The sequence below is a fragment of the Lutzomyia longipalpis genome, chromosome 3 (assembly GCF_024334085.1).
Source record: "Lutzomyia longipalpis isolate SR_M1_2022 chromosome 3, ASM2433408v1".
NCBI lineage: Eukaryota > Metazoa > Arthropoda > Insecta > Diptera > Psychodidae > Lutzomyia > Lutzomyia longipalpis.
This window is the reverse complement of record NC_074709.1, coordinates 5,072,933-5,087,417: the sequence shown is the minus strand read 5'-3', so window position 1 is coordinate 5,087,417 and position 14,485 is coordinate 5,072,933. Positions and strand designations below refer to the sequence as shown.

The window sequence follows — 14,485 nt, the reverse complement described above, 5'->3', positions numbered from 1 at the left end:
TCCATGAAGAAGACTTAAAAACACATCAATGAGAGTTTCTGCGAAGCAATTTGAAGGCCGCTATTTTCTCCTATTTGCGAGATAGCTGCTGCAACTCATTTCGCTGCGTGCCCTAATCTTGCGGGAAATTAAGAAGCCCTCCGGTTGCTCCACTGCGCTTTTCACCCACTTTGCAATTCAATTGTTTTGAGCGAAAAGAAAAGTAATATTTTGTGCGCGATTATGTGAACGACCACGCAAAATTCCCCATTAATTGAATCATCTCATTTATACTTTCTTGCTTCGTTTTTTTTTCTTTCTTTCTTTTTAGTGTTTACCCAAAAAATCCTCTTTTCTCAAAGTCAAAGCGTTGCTTTTTGCCATATAGGTATTGATTGCGCGGATTTGTGAGCTTTATTGTGAGAGATGTGCCAAATTGTGGTTCAAGAAAAAATATTCAATATTTCTTGCATAACTTGCGCACGGCTTGAGGGAGAAATTAACCGTTTATTCGTTTTAATTTCCGATCAATTGCCGAAGATTTCCGAATGTTTTGACAGCTAGAATATTAGTTAGAACAGCCGCCATGTTGGTTTATTTGACGTTCTAATTTTCTTTATTGAATTTCAGTGCATAAAAATGGAATAAAAAAATTCTACTTCCATAAAAGTAAAATGGATTTGGTTAAAGGGAGATTTTTAGAATTTCTTCACAAACTTTTTAAGAATTTTGGTTCAGAATCAATTTTTCTACGCGATTTTGAAATCATAATTTGTGAAAATTTTAAAATATTCAGGACAATTTTTTTATTAATTTTTTCTACTCTCTCAGTAATTTTTATTTTAACAAATCACAGATTTTTAAAAAGGTTTTATAACAAAAATATCTTTGAGATGTACCAAATTTTGGATTTTTTCTTGTCTTTCTAGCATAATTTGCGCGCGATTTTTTAAAAAGAATTTTACATTAAGAAATTAGTTATATTTGATTCATTTTGATTTTCGAAGAATTGCAAAGATTTATGAAATGTTTGACAGTTTAGAGGAGCTAGAATAGTCGCCATATTGATTTATTTGACAGTTTGAGAATTTTTGAATATTTCCTGTCCTATTGTGGGTTCTTTCTTGCCTTTCTAGGATAACTTTCTCGCGGTTTTCTAAAGATTTAAGACTAATTTTTGATTCGGTACAGTGATCTTTGATTGATTTTCGAAAATTTCGGAAAGATTTGACATAAAATTGACTTCTGGAAAGAGCTAGATCAGCCGCCATGTTGGATATTTTGACATTTCGAGAAGTTTTCGGCTATTCATCATGGATCTTATTCGAAGTTTTTTGTGATATTTATTTCAATTTTTTTTTTAGAGAAATTTCTCATTGATAATAAAAATTATTAATGTTTGATCTGACATTTCAGTCCTTCTCTTCCCCGTTATCAGATCAATTATATTTTTAAAAAGTTAAAAAATGATAGGAAAATCATTCAAATTTTTCCAAAAGCTTGATAAAAAAATAAATAAAAAAAAGAAACTCACTTTGGTATTCCAATCAAATAGCTGAGAAGTCGTCGCCAGTCCTCCAGCTTGGCTCTGTCGCGCCTTGTGGAGCTGGGGAAGCAAATAATGGGTCCACCACGATTATCGCGGCTCCCTGGCAAGATGGCCAGCTTATCCTGGAGCAGCGGAAGGAGGTCCAGTGCCCTGAGTCCGTCCATTGCGCGTCACACAGAAAAGTGGTCCAACACGCGGGTTCAAGAGCCCCCTCCTCCAACACCAACACACTCCCTATGGCAATTTGGTGCTGTTCTCTTTCCCTCGCGAAACCCGATGCAATTCTAATCTTCAGCGGCACCCAATCGTATCTGCACAGTGCAATTAAATCGTATATCATTGCATGACTGTCTGTTGATTTTTGCTTCTCTCACATCTCTCAAAAAGCCCAACCAGCTCTTGCTTATGATTTTTTTCACATCTCGCACACATCTCCTCGCCCCCACGAGCGGATTTTTTTTAATATACTTCTTCATGCATTTCTGGCGAGACCACGGCGCGAAAAAAACTACATGTTTCTGGGGCTTTCTGAGGGAGTACATACGGCGCGCGAATGAAGAAAAAAACGTGTGTGTGCAATAAAAGTCGAACAGATTTCACACATAGAGTAACTCCCTCACTCTTTATTAATTATAATTTGCAATATAATAATAAATATTTCATTTTGATGCAATCAAGCGTGAGTGATCGCGCGAGGGAGAAGAAATTGAGCTCGTTTTGCGGTGCTGCGGTAGCGGATGGTGCTCAACTGCGGGAGCTTTCGCGCGCGCGGATTCCTTCCCCCGTTAACATTTTTTTCATCTTGTCTTGGCACATTGCTCGACTACCCACCCCCACGCCGGAAGAATCAGGAAATCACGGGAAGAAACATTTTGAGCAGCAGATGAGTGGGATTCCCCCCTTCCCGAACACCGTGTAAGACGCAGCTTTTTGATGGCTTTTTCTTGACGCAATCGGCAGCAGCACATAGAGTAGAAGGAGGAGGAGGAGGCTCCATTCATTTTATAAATACACATCTTCGTCTCTCCGGACACTCCTCGTTCCTCTTGCGCTCTAGCCATCAGCATTGCCAAAAAAAGCCACCACGGAGCCGCTACATATACAACACAGTGACGACAAAGTTTCCGGACAACCCGCAGGTGCCATTTCCTTTGCACAAGGGGGGAGAAGCTCCGCCGCCCCCACTACAATGAATTTTTCTGCGCCTGACAAAATGCCCATTTTCACGGCCTTCTCCGTACAAATCGTGACCTCCAACCTGCACAGATGCACCCAAAATGTACCCCCAATTTCCACCCGTACCCCATTGCCCCCTCTGTGGGGGCGAAATGTGCTACAAGATGCGCTGGTGGCGTAGTTTCCTTCTTCTTTTTTCTCATACCTCTTCCCAAATTGTTGTGTTTTATTTTTGTATCATCGATTGTGTCACAGAGAGCGATTCCTTAGCGCAACTAACACATAAATTACGTGGGGCACACATTATTGTCGCTGTTTCAACGCCACTTTAGCCGATTAAATGCACTATTCCTTGGGAATTTTCACATCTGGGCAGGGAGAGCACATAAAAATTACCACACAATAGAGAGCACACAAAATAATGGATATTTTGACGTCTCTCCGCGTCAAACTTTGACATTTTGCTCACTTTTTGCTCACCGCCCACATAAAACGTTGTCTTGCAGCATAAGTTGTGGAGCTTCATACGACATGTCTGATTATTCTCGCGGAATTGTGGGTGTGCGGAAAATTTTTAAAATAATTATTTTTCCGGGAAAAACTCAGTTTTGGGGCGCCAAAAGTTGGCGGGATGCTCAGGGGGGCCCAAAGTATGATCAGTAAAAATTTGGTGGCGCAATTCCCCGGATTTTTTTGTGGAATTTGCACAACTTTTTTTGGCGCGGATTTTGAATGTTTTGAACCGGGGACGCCAAACGACGCGGCGTCGCTTCCTGGTCACAAAAACCTCATTTTCCCATGAAAATTTGTCGGAAAATGCGAGAAAATTGGGAAAAACTGAAAGTGTGAGGGAGACAGTATCAGTGACGAGCGAGTAAGAGAATCGCCGTGAAATAGCATGTGCATCCATCTCATTTTCCCCTCAATCAACTAAACAGCGCCGTGTGACGTGTGGTACAAATAATAAAATTTGAACTTTAACGAACTTTTTGCTTGCTTTTCCAAAAATGCGATTTTCTTGTTTTTCTCTCGAATTTTCTGGCATAAAACACATTTTTGGAGTGTCTGGGGCACTTACGGGTGCTGCGGGACCCTCGGGGAGCTCTTCCGTGTGGAATTTGGGGCCCGCGGAAATTTTGACGGTTGGGGATTTTACACGCATTTTTTTTCCCGGAAATGGATTTTCGTGACTTTTGGAATTTTTGATGCCAAAAATTCAAAAGTGTTTTCCTGGTCACAAAAAACACAATTTTCCCGGAAAATTCGGTGGAAAACGCGAGAAAATTGCGAAAAACTGAAAGTGTAAGGGAGACGAATAGCGGTGAAACGCATCCATCTCATTTTCTCTTGAGCAAATAGTAGCAAAAAAGGCGCCAAATACAAAAAGTTGTCAAAAAAGCACACGTGTGTTTTCTTTGCATTTTCAACCGTATTTTCCGACGCATTTTCTACGATGTTATCGAGTTTGATAACGCAGCATCACCAGAAGACGATACTCTTTGTGGGTAAGTTGAGATATCCTGCACAATTCCAGCTCAATCCTCAGTATCCTTGTATGAAAATTTCCCCCCTAAAACAGATCGTATTGGCTTCGAGGAGAAGCACTGGAAAATCCTTGCAGAACATCTCCTGGAAGATTTGGGAGCTAAAACAATTCACAAGGACTTCCTTGAGATTACAAATAACCTGCAGGATGTGCGGAAAAACATTGACATTGGGGATTTATTGAAATTCCCAGAGGATAGTGTTAGTATTATTTTCTCGTCTGTTGCTTCCATTTCCCGGCAATACGCCCTGGAGGATTTCTTCAGATTAATCCACAAATTGCAATGTTCTCCCTGCGTGAAGCACATTGTTCTCTATGCTACGCAAAAGTACATCAAGGAGGCATTCATTGTACCCTTCCTGGAGCACCTAGCTGAGGAAATTGTAACGCTAGAGGGGAAAAATTCCATCAAGATTGTCACCCGGAAACCCGGAGGTTCTGTGTTGAAGAAAAATTTGAGATTCTCAATTGAAAATCATCGAATCTCCACACGAGAAGAGAAGAAGGAGGAAGCTTCTAAAGTGCCAGAGAATCCCGTGAATATTGACAATCTCGGAACATTTAAGATTTCCCTCAGTGAACAGGATCTTCTGGCCAGGAATAAGCTTCTCCTTCCCTTTGAGAAGTAAGAAAAATTGCCAAAGAAGTATTCAAAATCACAGAAATTATTCAATTTTCCTTTCCTCTCACAAGGGAAGGTTATACATTTAAGAGTACGGAATGGCTTGAAATTTTCACCAAATATTCTTTACAATGTATAAAAACCCTGTGCCAAGGCTTTTTTTCTACAGATCCGTAGTTTAATAGTTATAATTAATTAAATTTTCCCATAGAAAATTCATTTTGAGAGAGCAAAGCGCTCGACAGAAACGCAAGAGAGAGCACTGCGCGCGCGTCTGTGTGAGTGAGTGGTGGTGAGCAGTTCTTTGACCGTGCGCTCGCTACTTACCACTACTCACTCACACAGACGCGCGCGCAGTGCTCTCTCTTGCGTTTCTGTCGAGCGCTTTGCTCTCTCAAAATGAATTTTCTATGGGAAAATTTAATTAATTATAACTATTAAACTACGGATCTGTAGAAAAAAAGCCTTGGCACAGGGTTTTTATACATTGTAAAGAATATTTGGTGAAAATTTCAAGCCATTCCGTACTCTTAAATGTATAACCTTCCCTTGTCAGGCATTTGCTGAATAAGACAGGAGATGCTGAAGAGAAGAAAAGCAGCGGAAGTGAAGGAAAAGTCATTTACTACCCCGAAGCAGATGATGACATCGACGAGGAAGATCCGGATGAAGATTTGGAGCTCTGAATGGCGCGCTTAGAGTAAGTTCAAATTGTAATTTTTGATAGAAAAAAATATATTTAGGTAATTTTCTATTTGATACACTTTACAAGGAGAAAAATTCAATATGATTTAACGCATTTAATTCATCATGATCAGTTCCTTTTTTACTGATCTCACATCCATAAATTTATTGCGTGATGGCACAGCAATGTCTTGAAAAAGATTTAAATTGTTTTAAAGTTCTAAAGATATTTTTTTCTCTGATATTTATTTGTCATCCCAAATTGCCTCCGTGGCTTCCTCTCTGAGAGGGAAAACGCCAAAGAGAGAATTTTCTTTTTGGGATGGAAAAGAAGTTTTTCTTGAGATTTTCTTTCAAACACTTAATGAAGGGAGAAAAATCCACAAATTTTAATGAAAAAAACTCCCTCCGGGAAGGCGCAGAAAAATCATTTTCTCATGATATTCGAGATGAATGCCCCTGCCCGGGAAGGGGAAGTTAAAGAGTTTTATCATCTTGAAAGGAAAGAAGAACAGCAAAGCTCCTGATTTGGGCCAAAATGTCCCCAATATGTTGCTAAAAATATCACAAATTTGCCTCTATCTTGACTTCTACATTTTCTTCACGTCTTTACGCTGCTCACGTGCAAATTGTCATCACTCTTTGGGTCTGGAGCAAAAGAACTCCACGCTGTATCCTCACATCTCCCCACATGTTGCTGGGGTATTGGGTGTTGTGAACACATTTCCCGGATAATGAAAAATTGCCCCACAAGATTGTCAATCCACTGTTCAAGCTCCCTTCCGGTTTTCTTTGAATCCTCCTGGAGTTTCTCCTCAAGCGGGAGGCGTTCCTCCATGGGTAGGACGTGTGAGATCCACTCACTTGTAGCATGAAGGGCTTCATTGGGGGTTCCTCTGTTGATTTTTCGTGCTCTCTCCGTGCTAATCACTTCACCAACGCTGTATTGCAGCGGGGTGATGAGAAAACGACAAACAGCCACTGTTGTCTTCTTCAGCAGCACCTTAACGGTCCAAATGCCCGGCATAATGGGCTTCCGGAGGGTTCCTTTGGCAAAGTTAACCAAAGTACCGCCCGTGTCGTCAATGTGAAGCTCCGAAATGTCCCCAATATTGCCCGTAGGATCAATCCAGAGAACCGTGAGATTGAGGACGGCTGTGTGATTGTCTGTGGTGGATTGGGTGAGGCGAAAGATGAGAACGGGATCGGAATTGGGGCCCAATGCACGTGGGTAGTTGCGTCCAAGTTGTTCCTTTTGATCGTATTCCGAGCTCACCTCGAGATTTCGAATTCTCCTCGAAAGCGGGGATGTTTTGGTCGTTTGAACAGCTTGTGTGGGTTTCACGAGGATCTCCATGAGGCTGGATTCCGTATCATCGGTACTCCAGGAGATTTCGTGTTGCACAATAAACCCGCGGAAGTCATCGTCTTCCATAAAGAGCAACACATCAACCACCTTCCCCGGCAGGAGGATCCCTTCGTGCTTCCTTGCATTGATTCGCGTTAAACTAGCTGCCACAGTGAGCAAAGCATCATCCGCCGGAGGACTTCGGTCGAGGTAGTGATAAGCACTCTGCCAGTAGCGATTGAGATTAATCGTATCAGCGGGGTAGGGTCCAAATAGCCATTCCTCGAGCTGAACGATTATTGCTTGATTGACAATTGGTTCGAATTTACGTGCAAAGAACAACTGCTTGGCTTCCGTGGCCTGCAATCGTGGCCAGTCGTCGGGTTTAAAATCATTCGGGCTGCATCCACACCAATCCACCACATGCTTGTACTGACACTTGCACCCCAACCGGCGCTTCCAATTGGTCACATGAAGATTATTATCAATGTACGTGTGGCAGAAATGTGAATTCCTCAGGACGGTGTGGAAGAAGGATTCAGCCGGCAGCAGGGTGTGCCGGAAGATTGTCATGAGTCCCCCAAGAAGCTCATCCTCCTCCTCATCCGTGACGTAGGCAACAAAATCCCGACTTAGGGCAATCCAATCACTCCCACCGTCAATTTGAACCCCATGCGGCAGTTCACGATCCCCCACGCGCCACATGTGCGTATCACATTCGACAAATGTCTTATCCAGCCCCTGCTTCTGGATGAAACGCTGCACTTCACGTCCGTGGGATTTAACAAAGTTCATCCCACGATTGGCCGTGAGGAAGTCCACGAGTTTATCCACACTCTTCACGGGGAAGTCACTCTCACTGAGATTTATCACGTAGTCCCATTGCCACGTGGATGTCAGGAGTTCACGCATTGATGAGAGGAGCATCTGCAGGAGGGATGCACCACCCCAAATTGTTGAAAAGCGACGCCGTGTTAGCTGAATATTGGGGTATTTGGATTCCAGGCGTAAAAGGTTTCGGAAGAGGTAGTCTTGGCGCTGAAAAACAAAAAAAAAATTAAAAATAGTTTTTCAAAAAAAGATTTTTAGGCCTGATGAAGTAAATTCTGGGCCTCGAAATGTTAAAAAATAATTTATTCAAATTATATTTAAACTAAATGTTGTGAAAGCTTCTTAACGCTTTTTGCGTTAAGGAGTTTGCTAAATAAATTAATTTGAATTCCAAAGTCAAGATTTCAAAAATCTTAAATTTTAATTTTGAATAGAATTAATAAATCATTTTTAGAACCAAAATAATAATTAATCTCCTTCAAAGAGGCACAAAACAATCATAATCTTATACAGGATTAAAGCAACCAGATTAGCTATTTTCCAATAGGACAGGGCTGCAGAAAAAAAGCGTCAAAAAACGCATAAAAATGCAAAATATGACGTCATTGTTAAGTTTTCTCTGTCTTTTAATTTGTGAAACATTCGAATTAATGTTTCATCGATAAGTTTTCGCAAAGGATCTTTGAAACTTGCCGATGAAACTTCAGCGTGAATGCTTCAAGTGTTTGTTTGAAGAGATAAAAAACGCAATTGTGACGTAATTGTTTGCATTTTTGGGATAATTTTTTATGCCTACTTTAAATTGATAATTATTCGGAAAAGAAATATGCAACATGCGCTTACTCTTGTAGATAATTAAAAATAGATTAAAAAAAAACTTTTTCTCTACTAAAATTATAATTTTTTTCCTGAAAATGCCAATAGTGACGTCATAATTGTTTTTACTATTTTAATTCGTGAAATACAATAAAGCATTCGCGTTAAAGCTTCGTCGAGTTCACAAAGTGTTTTTATGCTGCATACATTAAAAGGATAAAAAACATCATGGTGACGTCATTGTACTAAATTTTGGGCAAATCTTAGGAAGTTTTTTTCCAACTCTATCTTAGTGGAAAATGGTAAATCTGTTTGGGAATATCTTCTTTGTTTTTGATCCCTTTCCTGATTATTTCTTTGAATAAAGTCCTCAAATAATTTTTCAAAATAATATTTTCAAGTAGTAAGGGGCTCTCATGATGCAACAACGAGAGGGCAATTTTTTTTCCAACTCATTACATGATATTTATATTTTTTTCAATCCAATAATTGAGCCTCATGTTATCAAAAGTAATCATTTGACAAAAAAAAAATCACAGAATTAGTTTGAAACGAAGGTGAAAAACATGGAAAAATCACTTAATAGATACGAAGGTTTATGGAGAAGAGATAAATTTTCAAACAAACATAAGATTGCGGCTTAACGAGCAATCTGATAAGAAGGGTCCCACATAAGGGGTAAATATTTGAGAGAGGCCGGTATGAAGCGGTGCCCTGGGTGGGTCACGAAGGCGGAAATGGCGTGATTTATAAAGAAGGAGAAAAAAAGGTTAAAACTTACAGAATCAACGTGAATGTAGAAGAAGTTGTGGGGTGAGTAGAGGGCTTTCAGGAGTCGATGAACTTGTCGCAGAGCGCGACCATTGAGGGTGAGGAGGAAGGCAATGCGGACACGTGGTACCCCATTCTTTGGTATTAATTGCGCCACCTGAGCTGTAAACTTCTGTATGCCCGTTTCGTAGATGTTCACGGCGAAATAGCCGCCGCATGCCTCCCTGGCGTCTCCGGGACACTTCATATTGCAACTGGGATCGGGGAGTTTAGCAGCAGCGGGTGGTTCATCATTGCCACAGAAGCATTCAGTGGAATATTGAACACCGGCGTAGACAAAGCCCGATTGGAGGCACATCTTGATGCAACTTGCGGGTGAGTTGTTGCCTTTGAAGTTGGTGTAGTACCCAGAGAGGATGCGGTACTTCTTCTCATCGCGGAAACAGCCAAGAGCACGATTGGGGAGATGATGACCACGTGGACAGGAGCTGGGGAGCCAGGTGCTGTAGAGTTGCCCATCTTGGATGGCACAGCTGATATTGGCGATATGTTGCTTGCAATCGGGCGTCCGGGCGCGATTTATGGCAGAAATGGCTTCACGGGAGTGTATTGAGCACGGTGGACTGAAGGGGAGGTCATCCAGGTGCAGCTTATGCTGTTGCTTCTTCACACCACCAGCTACCACCTCCCTTGGGCCGGGATGCTTTGAGATGAGATTGGAATTGCTATTGTGCCCATCCTCCTCATCCGTTTGGGCACTTGCATGACCACCTGGCCGTGCTACCTTCCCCCCGTGCTGATGAGACGACGGGGCTCTTCCCTCGGATGCCACATGATGCGCGTAGTGCTCATCACCTGATGATTGTGCCCCGAAAAGAGGTAGCTTGAGGGATTTGTAGGCCAGGAAGACCTGCAGTGAGAGAATGAGGAGTCCCAGGAGGAAGAAGACTCTGTAGCGCCGTAGCCATCGGCCAGCAAGGGTCTCGATGATTGCCATTAAATGCACAAAGTCTCATTCAGCATGTGATTGCCCCCACACAGAGTTTCAGCAATCTCAGCATATGTGGAGAAAAAAGGATTTTCTCACTCCCACACAGCGTTCTATCCTCGTTAAAAAAAAGGAATTTTTCTTCCAATCCAGCAAAGAAACTTCCTTCAAAATCGACCGTGAATTTCCCAGAAAATCGTGACCACTTCACACGCGCCGTGTCATGTTTCACTACTCGCCAGCGTTTTCTGGGCATTTACTCGGTACTATGTCTTGCGTCATTGTTATCAATAGTTTGCCAGCAATTATCTAGTTTGTATTCATAAGACTCTCAAGGCGATTCAGGCCATCTCAGAGGCATTTTTTTTTCACCTTTTTCCGGAGGAGCTTAATTCAATTCACTGGCAAGATGGAAACACTGCAAATGTTGGCTGTAGGATTCAATTTTTCATGAAATTTAAAAATTATGCTTATGCTGTATGATATAGCTATGTTTATATGAAAAGGAAAACATCAAATAAAATTCTTTTTGTTATTAAAAAAAATATTTTCTTTTAAATTTTCAGAGTTTTTTTTATTAAATTTTTTATTAAAGTAATTTTTGACTTCTATTCGATTTTTTTCAATTGCTTAAAAAATTTTTTTTTCTTTGAGATTCCTGGCTGAAATACAAATTTTCTATGGCTGCTAAGAAGGTCAAGAACTATCATTTCTGAAAAGAAAAATTGAAATATTCCTTAGAAACAAATGAGAAATCGATTAAAAACTTAAAGAAAAACTAAACTAAACTAAACTATCTTCAATCGCCTTTTTCTTCTTCTTTTTCGAACTGGACGTCATTTTTCATATCCCCCAGTCCTTAAATCATTCTATATTATCTTAAATTATTATTTTCGGGGTATTTTTGGCTGTGTAGAAGGAAAGTCTATACAATGGTCCTAAAAGAAAGAAAGAAAGACACCATTTTCTGCCATACAGCGACGTTTTGTTAAATTTTGTTTGTCTTCATCAGGTCTTGTTATTTTACATCAAAATTTACATATTCGTCTTTCTCTAAAACCTGAACAAAAAGGAAACAAAGAAGAAATTAGAACACGACTGCTCAGTCAGAAAACTCCTACAATTGCTCCTTGTTATCCGTCTATTTATTCCCGTTATTTCCATTTTATAAAAATGAAATTTTGGCAATTAAGGACCTTCCTGAGACGTTTAAAACGGAAAAGTTATAGTTCAACTATAATATGTTGGTTTATAGTGATAAAAAAAAACTTAAACAATACCACTTTTTTCGTTTAAAAAGTGCCAAAATTCATTAAAACTTCAAAATTAATGAATTCATTATGCAGACCATCACCGATAATCATTAAACCCATTAAACCCACTGATGAAGGACCTGAGTTAAACCGAAACTTCTAGGAAAAATCAATTCTTAAAATAAATAAATAAATATTCTAATTCGACACAAGGAAAATCTTAAAAATTCAAGAATTTCAAGAATTTCAATTTAAAAAAAAACCATTTTAATTTTTCACGATTTTTTTTAATGAAAAATTGAAATTAACTTTCATTATTTCAAACCCTGATTTGTGAACCTTTTAAGTGTTCCAAGACTTTTGAGCTTTCTTGCAAGTCTGAAAAAAATAATTTGGGCGCGTTTATTTAAAAATAAAAATATTCATGATATAAATTGGTGGATAAGCTCGCTTTTCCTCATTTATTTATCAATCTTCCTGTTGCAGGGATGTTAAATCCCATTTTCTAAGCAATCATCAGGCACCTCCTGCTGGTTGAGGACTTTTAGTCTCTCCTTTTAGCAGGATAGTGCTGTCTTTAACAATAAAAACGCGTGCATTTTCGGCGAGAATGTCATTTGTAAAGCTCACAGAAGTTCACAGATAGAAGACAGAGGATGTGTGGAAGATGCCTCAGGGATTAGTCTTCGGCTTTGTTGTCTGGATCACCTCCAGGAGGACGTAGACGTACCCCCATGGATCCAAAGAGATTCGATGCTGGGCCTGGACCACCAAGCTGTGCCTGGTAGCTCTCCATCATATTCTTAAGGGTGTTGAGGTCAATGTCCACGGGTTGGAAGTCCTCAATGTCATCAAATGTATCCTCCGTAGCAGATGGGGCTTTAGGTTTCTTCTCAAAACTCTCCCCAATTGTTGTCTTGGCCAATTCCTTGTCCATCTGATTCATGTAGATGCCCAAATTGGTGTTTGTCTTGATGAGATGCATCTCATCGATATTCTTGGCAATTTCCGTATCCTCCCCGTAGTCACTCATGTCCGAATTGGAGTCCCATTTATCTTCAGGAATCACAAGATCCAGGAGATTCTTAACGTGTGATTGGAAGGCATCTGGATCGAAATCAACATTATTCCCAGCGGGGGAATCCGTTTCTTCAGCTGCAAAGTGAACCTTCCCTTTGACCTTCTTCACACCACGCTGTGGACGGACTGGTGGGTTCTCCGATGTGGGTACTTCCACCCCATCAAATGGGGATTTTTGTGCTAGGAACTCGGCTAGTTTTTCAGTCATCTCACTGTCTCCATTGACAGGCTCCTCCCCATTGTCTCCACCATAGCGTTCATGGAGCATTTTATCGAGATCCTCCGGGGAGACAGCGAGCCAGGAATCATCATCACTCGGTGGCAGAGTTGCTTCCAATTTGCGAAATTCCTCAATGTTGCAATCAATGGATTTGAGGTCATCGAGAAGTTGCTGCCCCGTTAGGGAATTCTCACGAATCTCACTGAGATTTATGCGGTAGTAGTCTTTAGCGGCCTCCAGGAGGCGCATGTAGTCCTTGGAACCTTCAAGGAAGTCCTGGAAGTACCCTTTACCCTTCAAGGTGTCGAGGTACTTCAACCAGTGACGATTTGTCGTCCAATCCTCATTGGGTTTTGCCTGTGAGGCCAGAATCTCAAAGCCACAGGCAATCTTCATACCCAAACTCTGTGCTAGGTAGTTCTTACTCGATGTACTTGGGAGATTCCATCCGGTACGACGATCAGGATTGTAGTTGGAGTGCACAAGCATGGCATAGAGACACTTGGTGAAGGTGATTCGGGTATTGACGCGATTCTCTGGTGGGAAGAATCTCATGGCACGACAAACTTTCATGTCTACCGCATCACGGCTACAAAACTCCCGGATGGCACTGGCAATGAGGGCAGGTTTGTGCTTTAGCAGTGCAGCCACACCGACAGGCACGAAGGCAGTGGCACAGTGGAGATTATCGTGAATTTTTCCTGGATACCCACCAGCACGACGAGAAATGCAATTCTCAATCTCATTGCCCACACGATGGGCAGCAGGATTGTCTCGGATCTCCTGGAGGGCTTCGTGCACGGGCAGTGGTGTGTCTTCATGGGGATTCTGAAGGAGATGGAGAGCCCCATTGGCAATGTAGACACACTGATGGCATGTTTCCGGATTCGCCCACTCTGGCAGGTAGTTTGCCACTTCAATCAACAGGAATTCCCCATCTCCATCCACTGTGCGTACAATGAGTCCTGGGATTTGCTTCGTGAGCTCATACAGGAGCGCCACGATGAACCATTCATCCTCAATGTTATCCCCATAGTGTGTAATACCGTACAAGTGTGCAGGAAGGTGCTCTTTGTTCTCGCGTGTCATTGACTTCTCACCCGGCGTCTGGCCTTCAAGCAAGTGGGCATTTCCGGGGCGAGCTCGCACGCGAAATGCGTCTCTGTGCCAAATGTAATTTTTGCAGAAGGTCTCGGTGATTCCCTCAACCTGCACAAGGATCTCATTCAGCTCCTCGTTGCGCCTACTCTCCTCAGCCACAAGTCGTGGGAACAGAAAGTACTCAATGTAGTCGTCTTCACGCACAAATTCCAACACACCATTGGACACCATTTTGCATTTCTCAACTCCCGAAATTATTGGGCTTTTTCCACACACGGCCAAACTCTTGCTTGAATAAAATTAATTCCAATAATAAATTGATTTGTTGTTGTTGTCAACGTACATTACTTCGTGACTCCTTCGTGATTACTTCGTAATATCTTCGTGATTATTCGTACCGTTCGTACTCCGGAAATGTTTCCAGGGAGCGCTGCAATTGCTTTGAAGAAGTCTTTTCATATTAACAACTGCCGTTTTGAAAATACTCAACGGACAAATTTTAAATAAAAATTCTTTATTTT

At 41.3% G+C, this 14,485-nt stretch overlaps 6 protein-coding genes across 7 annotated transcripts in view; 1 reads left to right on the top strand and 5 right to left on the bottom strand.

Annotated features, from left to right (window-relative positions):
• LOC129791553 (kalirin) overlaps positions 1-3,129 on the bottom strand; it is a 46,467-nt gene extending 43,338 nt beyond the window's left edge. For both annotated transcript variants that reach the window (XM_055829732.1, XM_055829733.1), the window contains exons 1-2: positions 2,910-3,129; positions 1,514-1,839 (exon numbers count right to left, since the gene is read on the bottom strand). In XM_055829732.1, coding sequence (XP_055685707.1) covers positions 1,514-1,692 — 179 coding nt within the window. In that variant the 5' untranslated portion in view covers positions 1,693-1,839; positions 2,910-3,129. The remainder of the gene's footprint in view (positions 1-1,513; positions 1,840-2,909) is intronic.
• Positions 1-14,485, bottom strand: part of LOC129791558 (trifunctional purine biosynthetic protein adenosine-3) — a 1,078,967-nt gene that overhangs the window by 665,161 nt on the left and 399,321 nt on the right. The gene's annotated exons all lie outside the window — the stretch shown is intronic.
• LOC129791559 (potassium/sodium hyperpolarization-activated cyclic nucleotide-gated channel 3) overlaps positions 1-14,485 on the bottom strand; it is a 1,048,222-nt gene that overhangs the window by 775,520 nt on the left and 258,217 nt on the right. The gene's annotated exons all lie outside the window — the stretch shown is intronic.
• Positions 4,072-5,626, top strand: LOC129791621 (uncharacterized). Its single transcript, XM_055829860.1, has 3 exons — positions 4,072-4,209; positions 4,284-4,875; positions 5,429-5,626. Exons 1-3 carry the CDS (start codon positions 4,158-4,160, stop codon positions 5,556-5,558), a joined length of 774 nt encoding a protein of 257 aa, XP_055685835.1. The 5' UTR covers positions 4,072-4,157; the 3' UTR covers positions 5,559-5,626.
• On the bottom strand, positions 5,590-10,729 carry LOC129791569 (xylosyltransferase oxt). Its single transcript, XM_055829788.1, has 2 exons — positions 9,333-10,729; positions 5,590-7,942 (listed from the first exon to the last, which is right to left on the bottom strand). Exons 1-2 carry the CDS (start codon positions 10,317-10,319, stop codon positions 6,158-6,160), a joined length of 2,772 nt encoding a protein of 923 aa, XP_055685763.1. The 5' UTR covers positions 10,320-10,729; the 3' UTR covers positions 5,590-6,157.
• Positions 12,006-14,320, bottom strand: LOC129791579 (protein ecdysoneless). The gene has a single exon (XM_055829803.1). It carries the CDS (start codon positions 14,193-14,195, stop codon positions 12,243-12,245), a length of 1,953 nt encoding a protein of 650 aa, XP_055685778.1. The 5' UTR covers positions 14,196-14,320; the 3' UTR covers positions 12,006-12,242.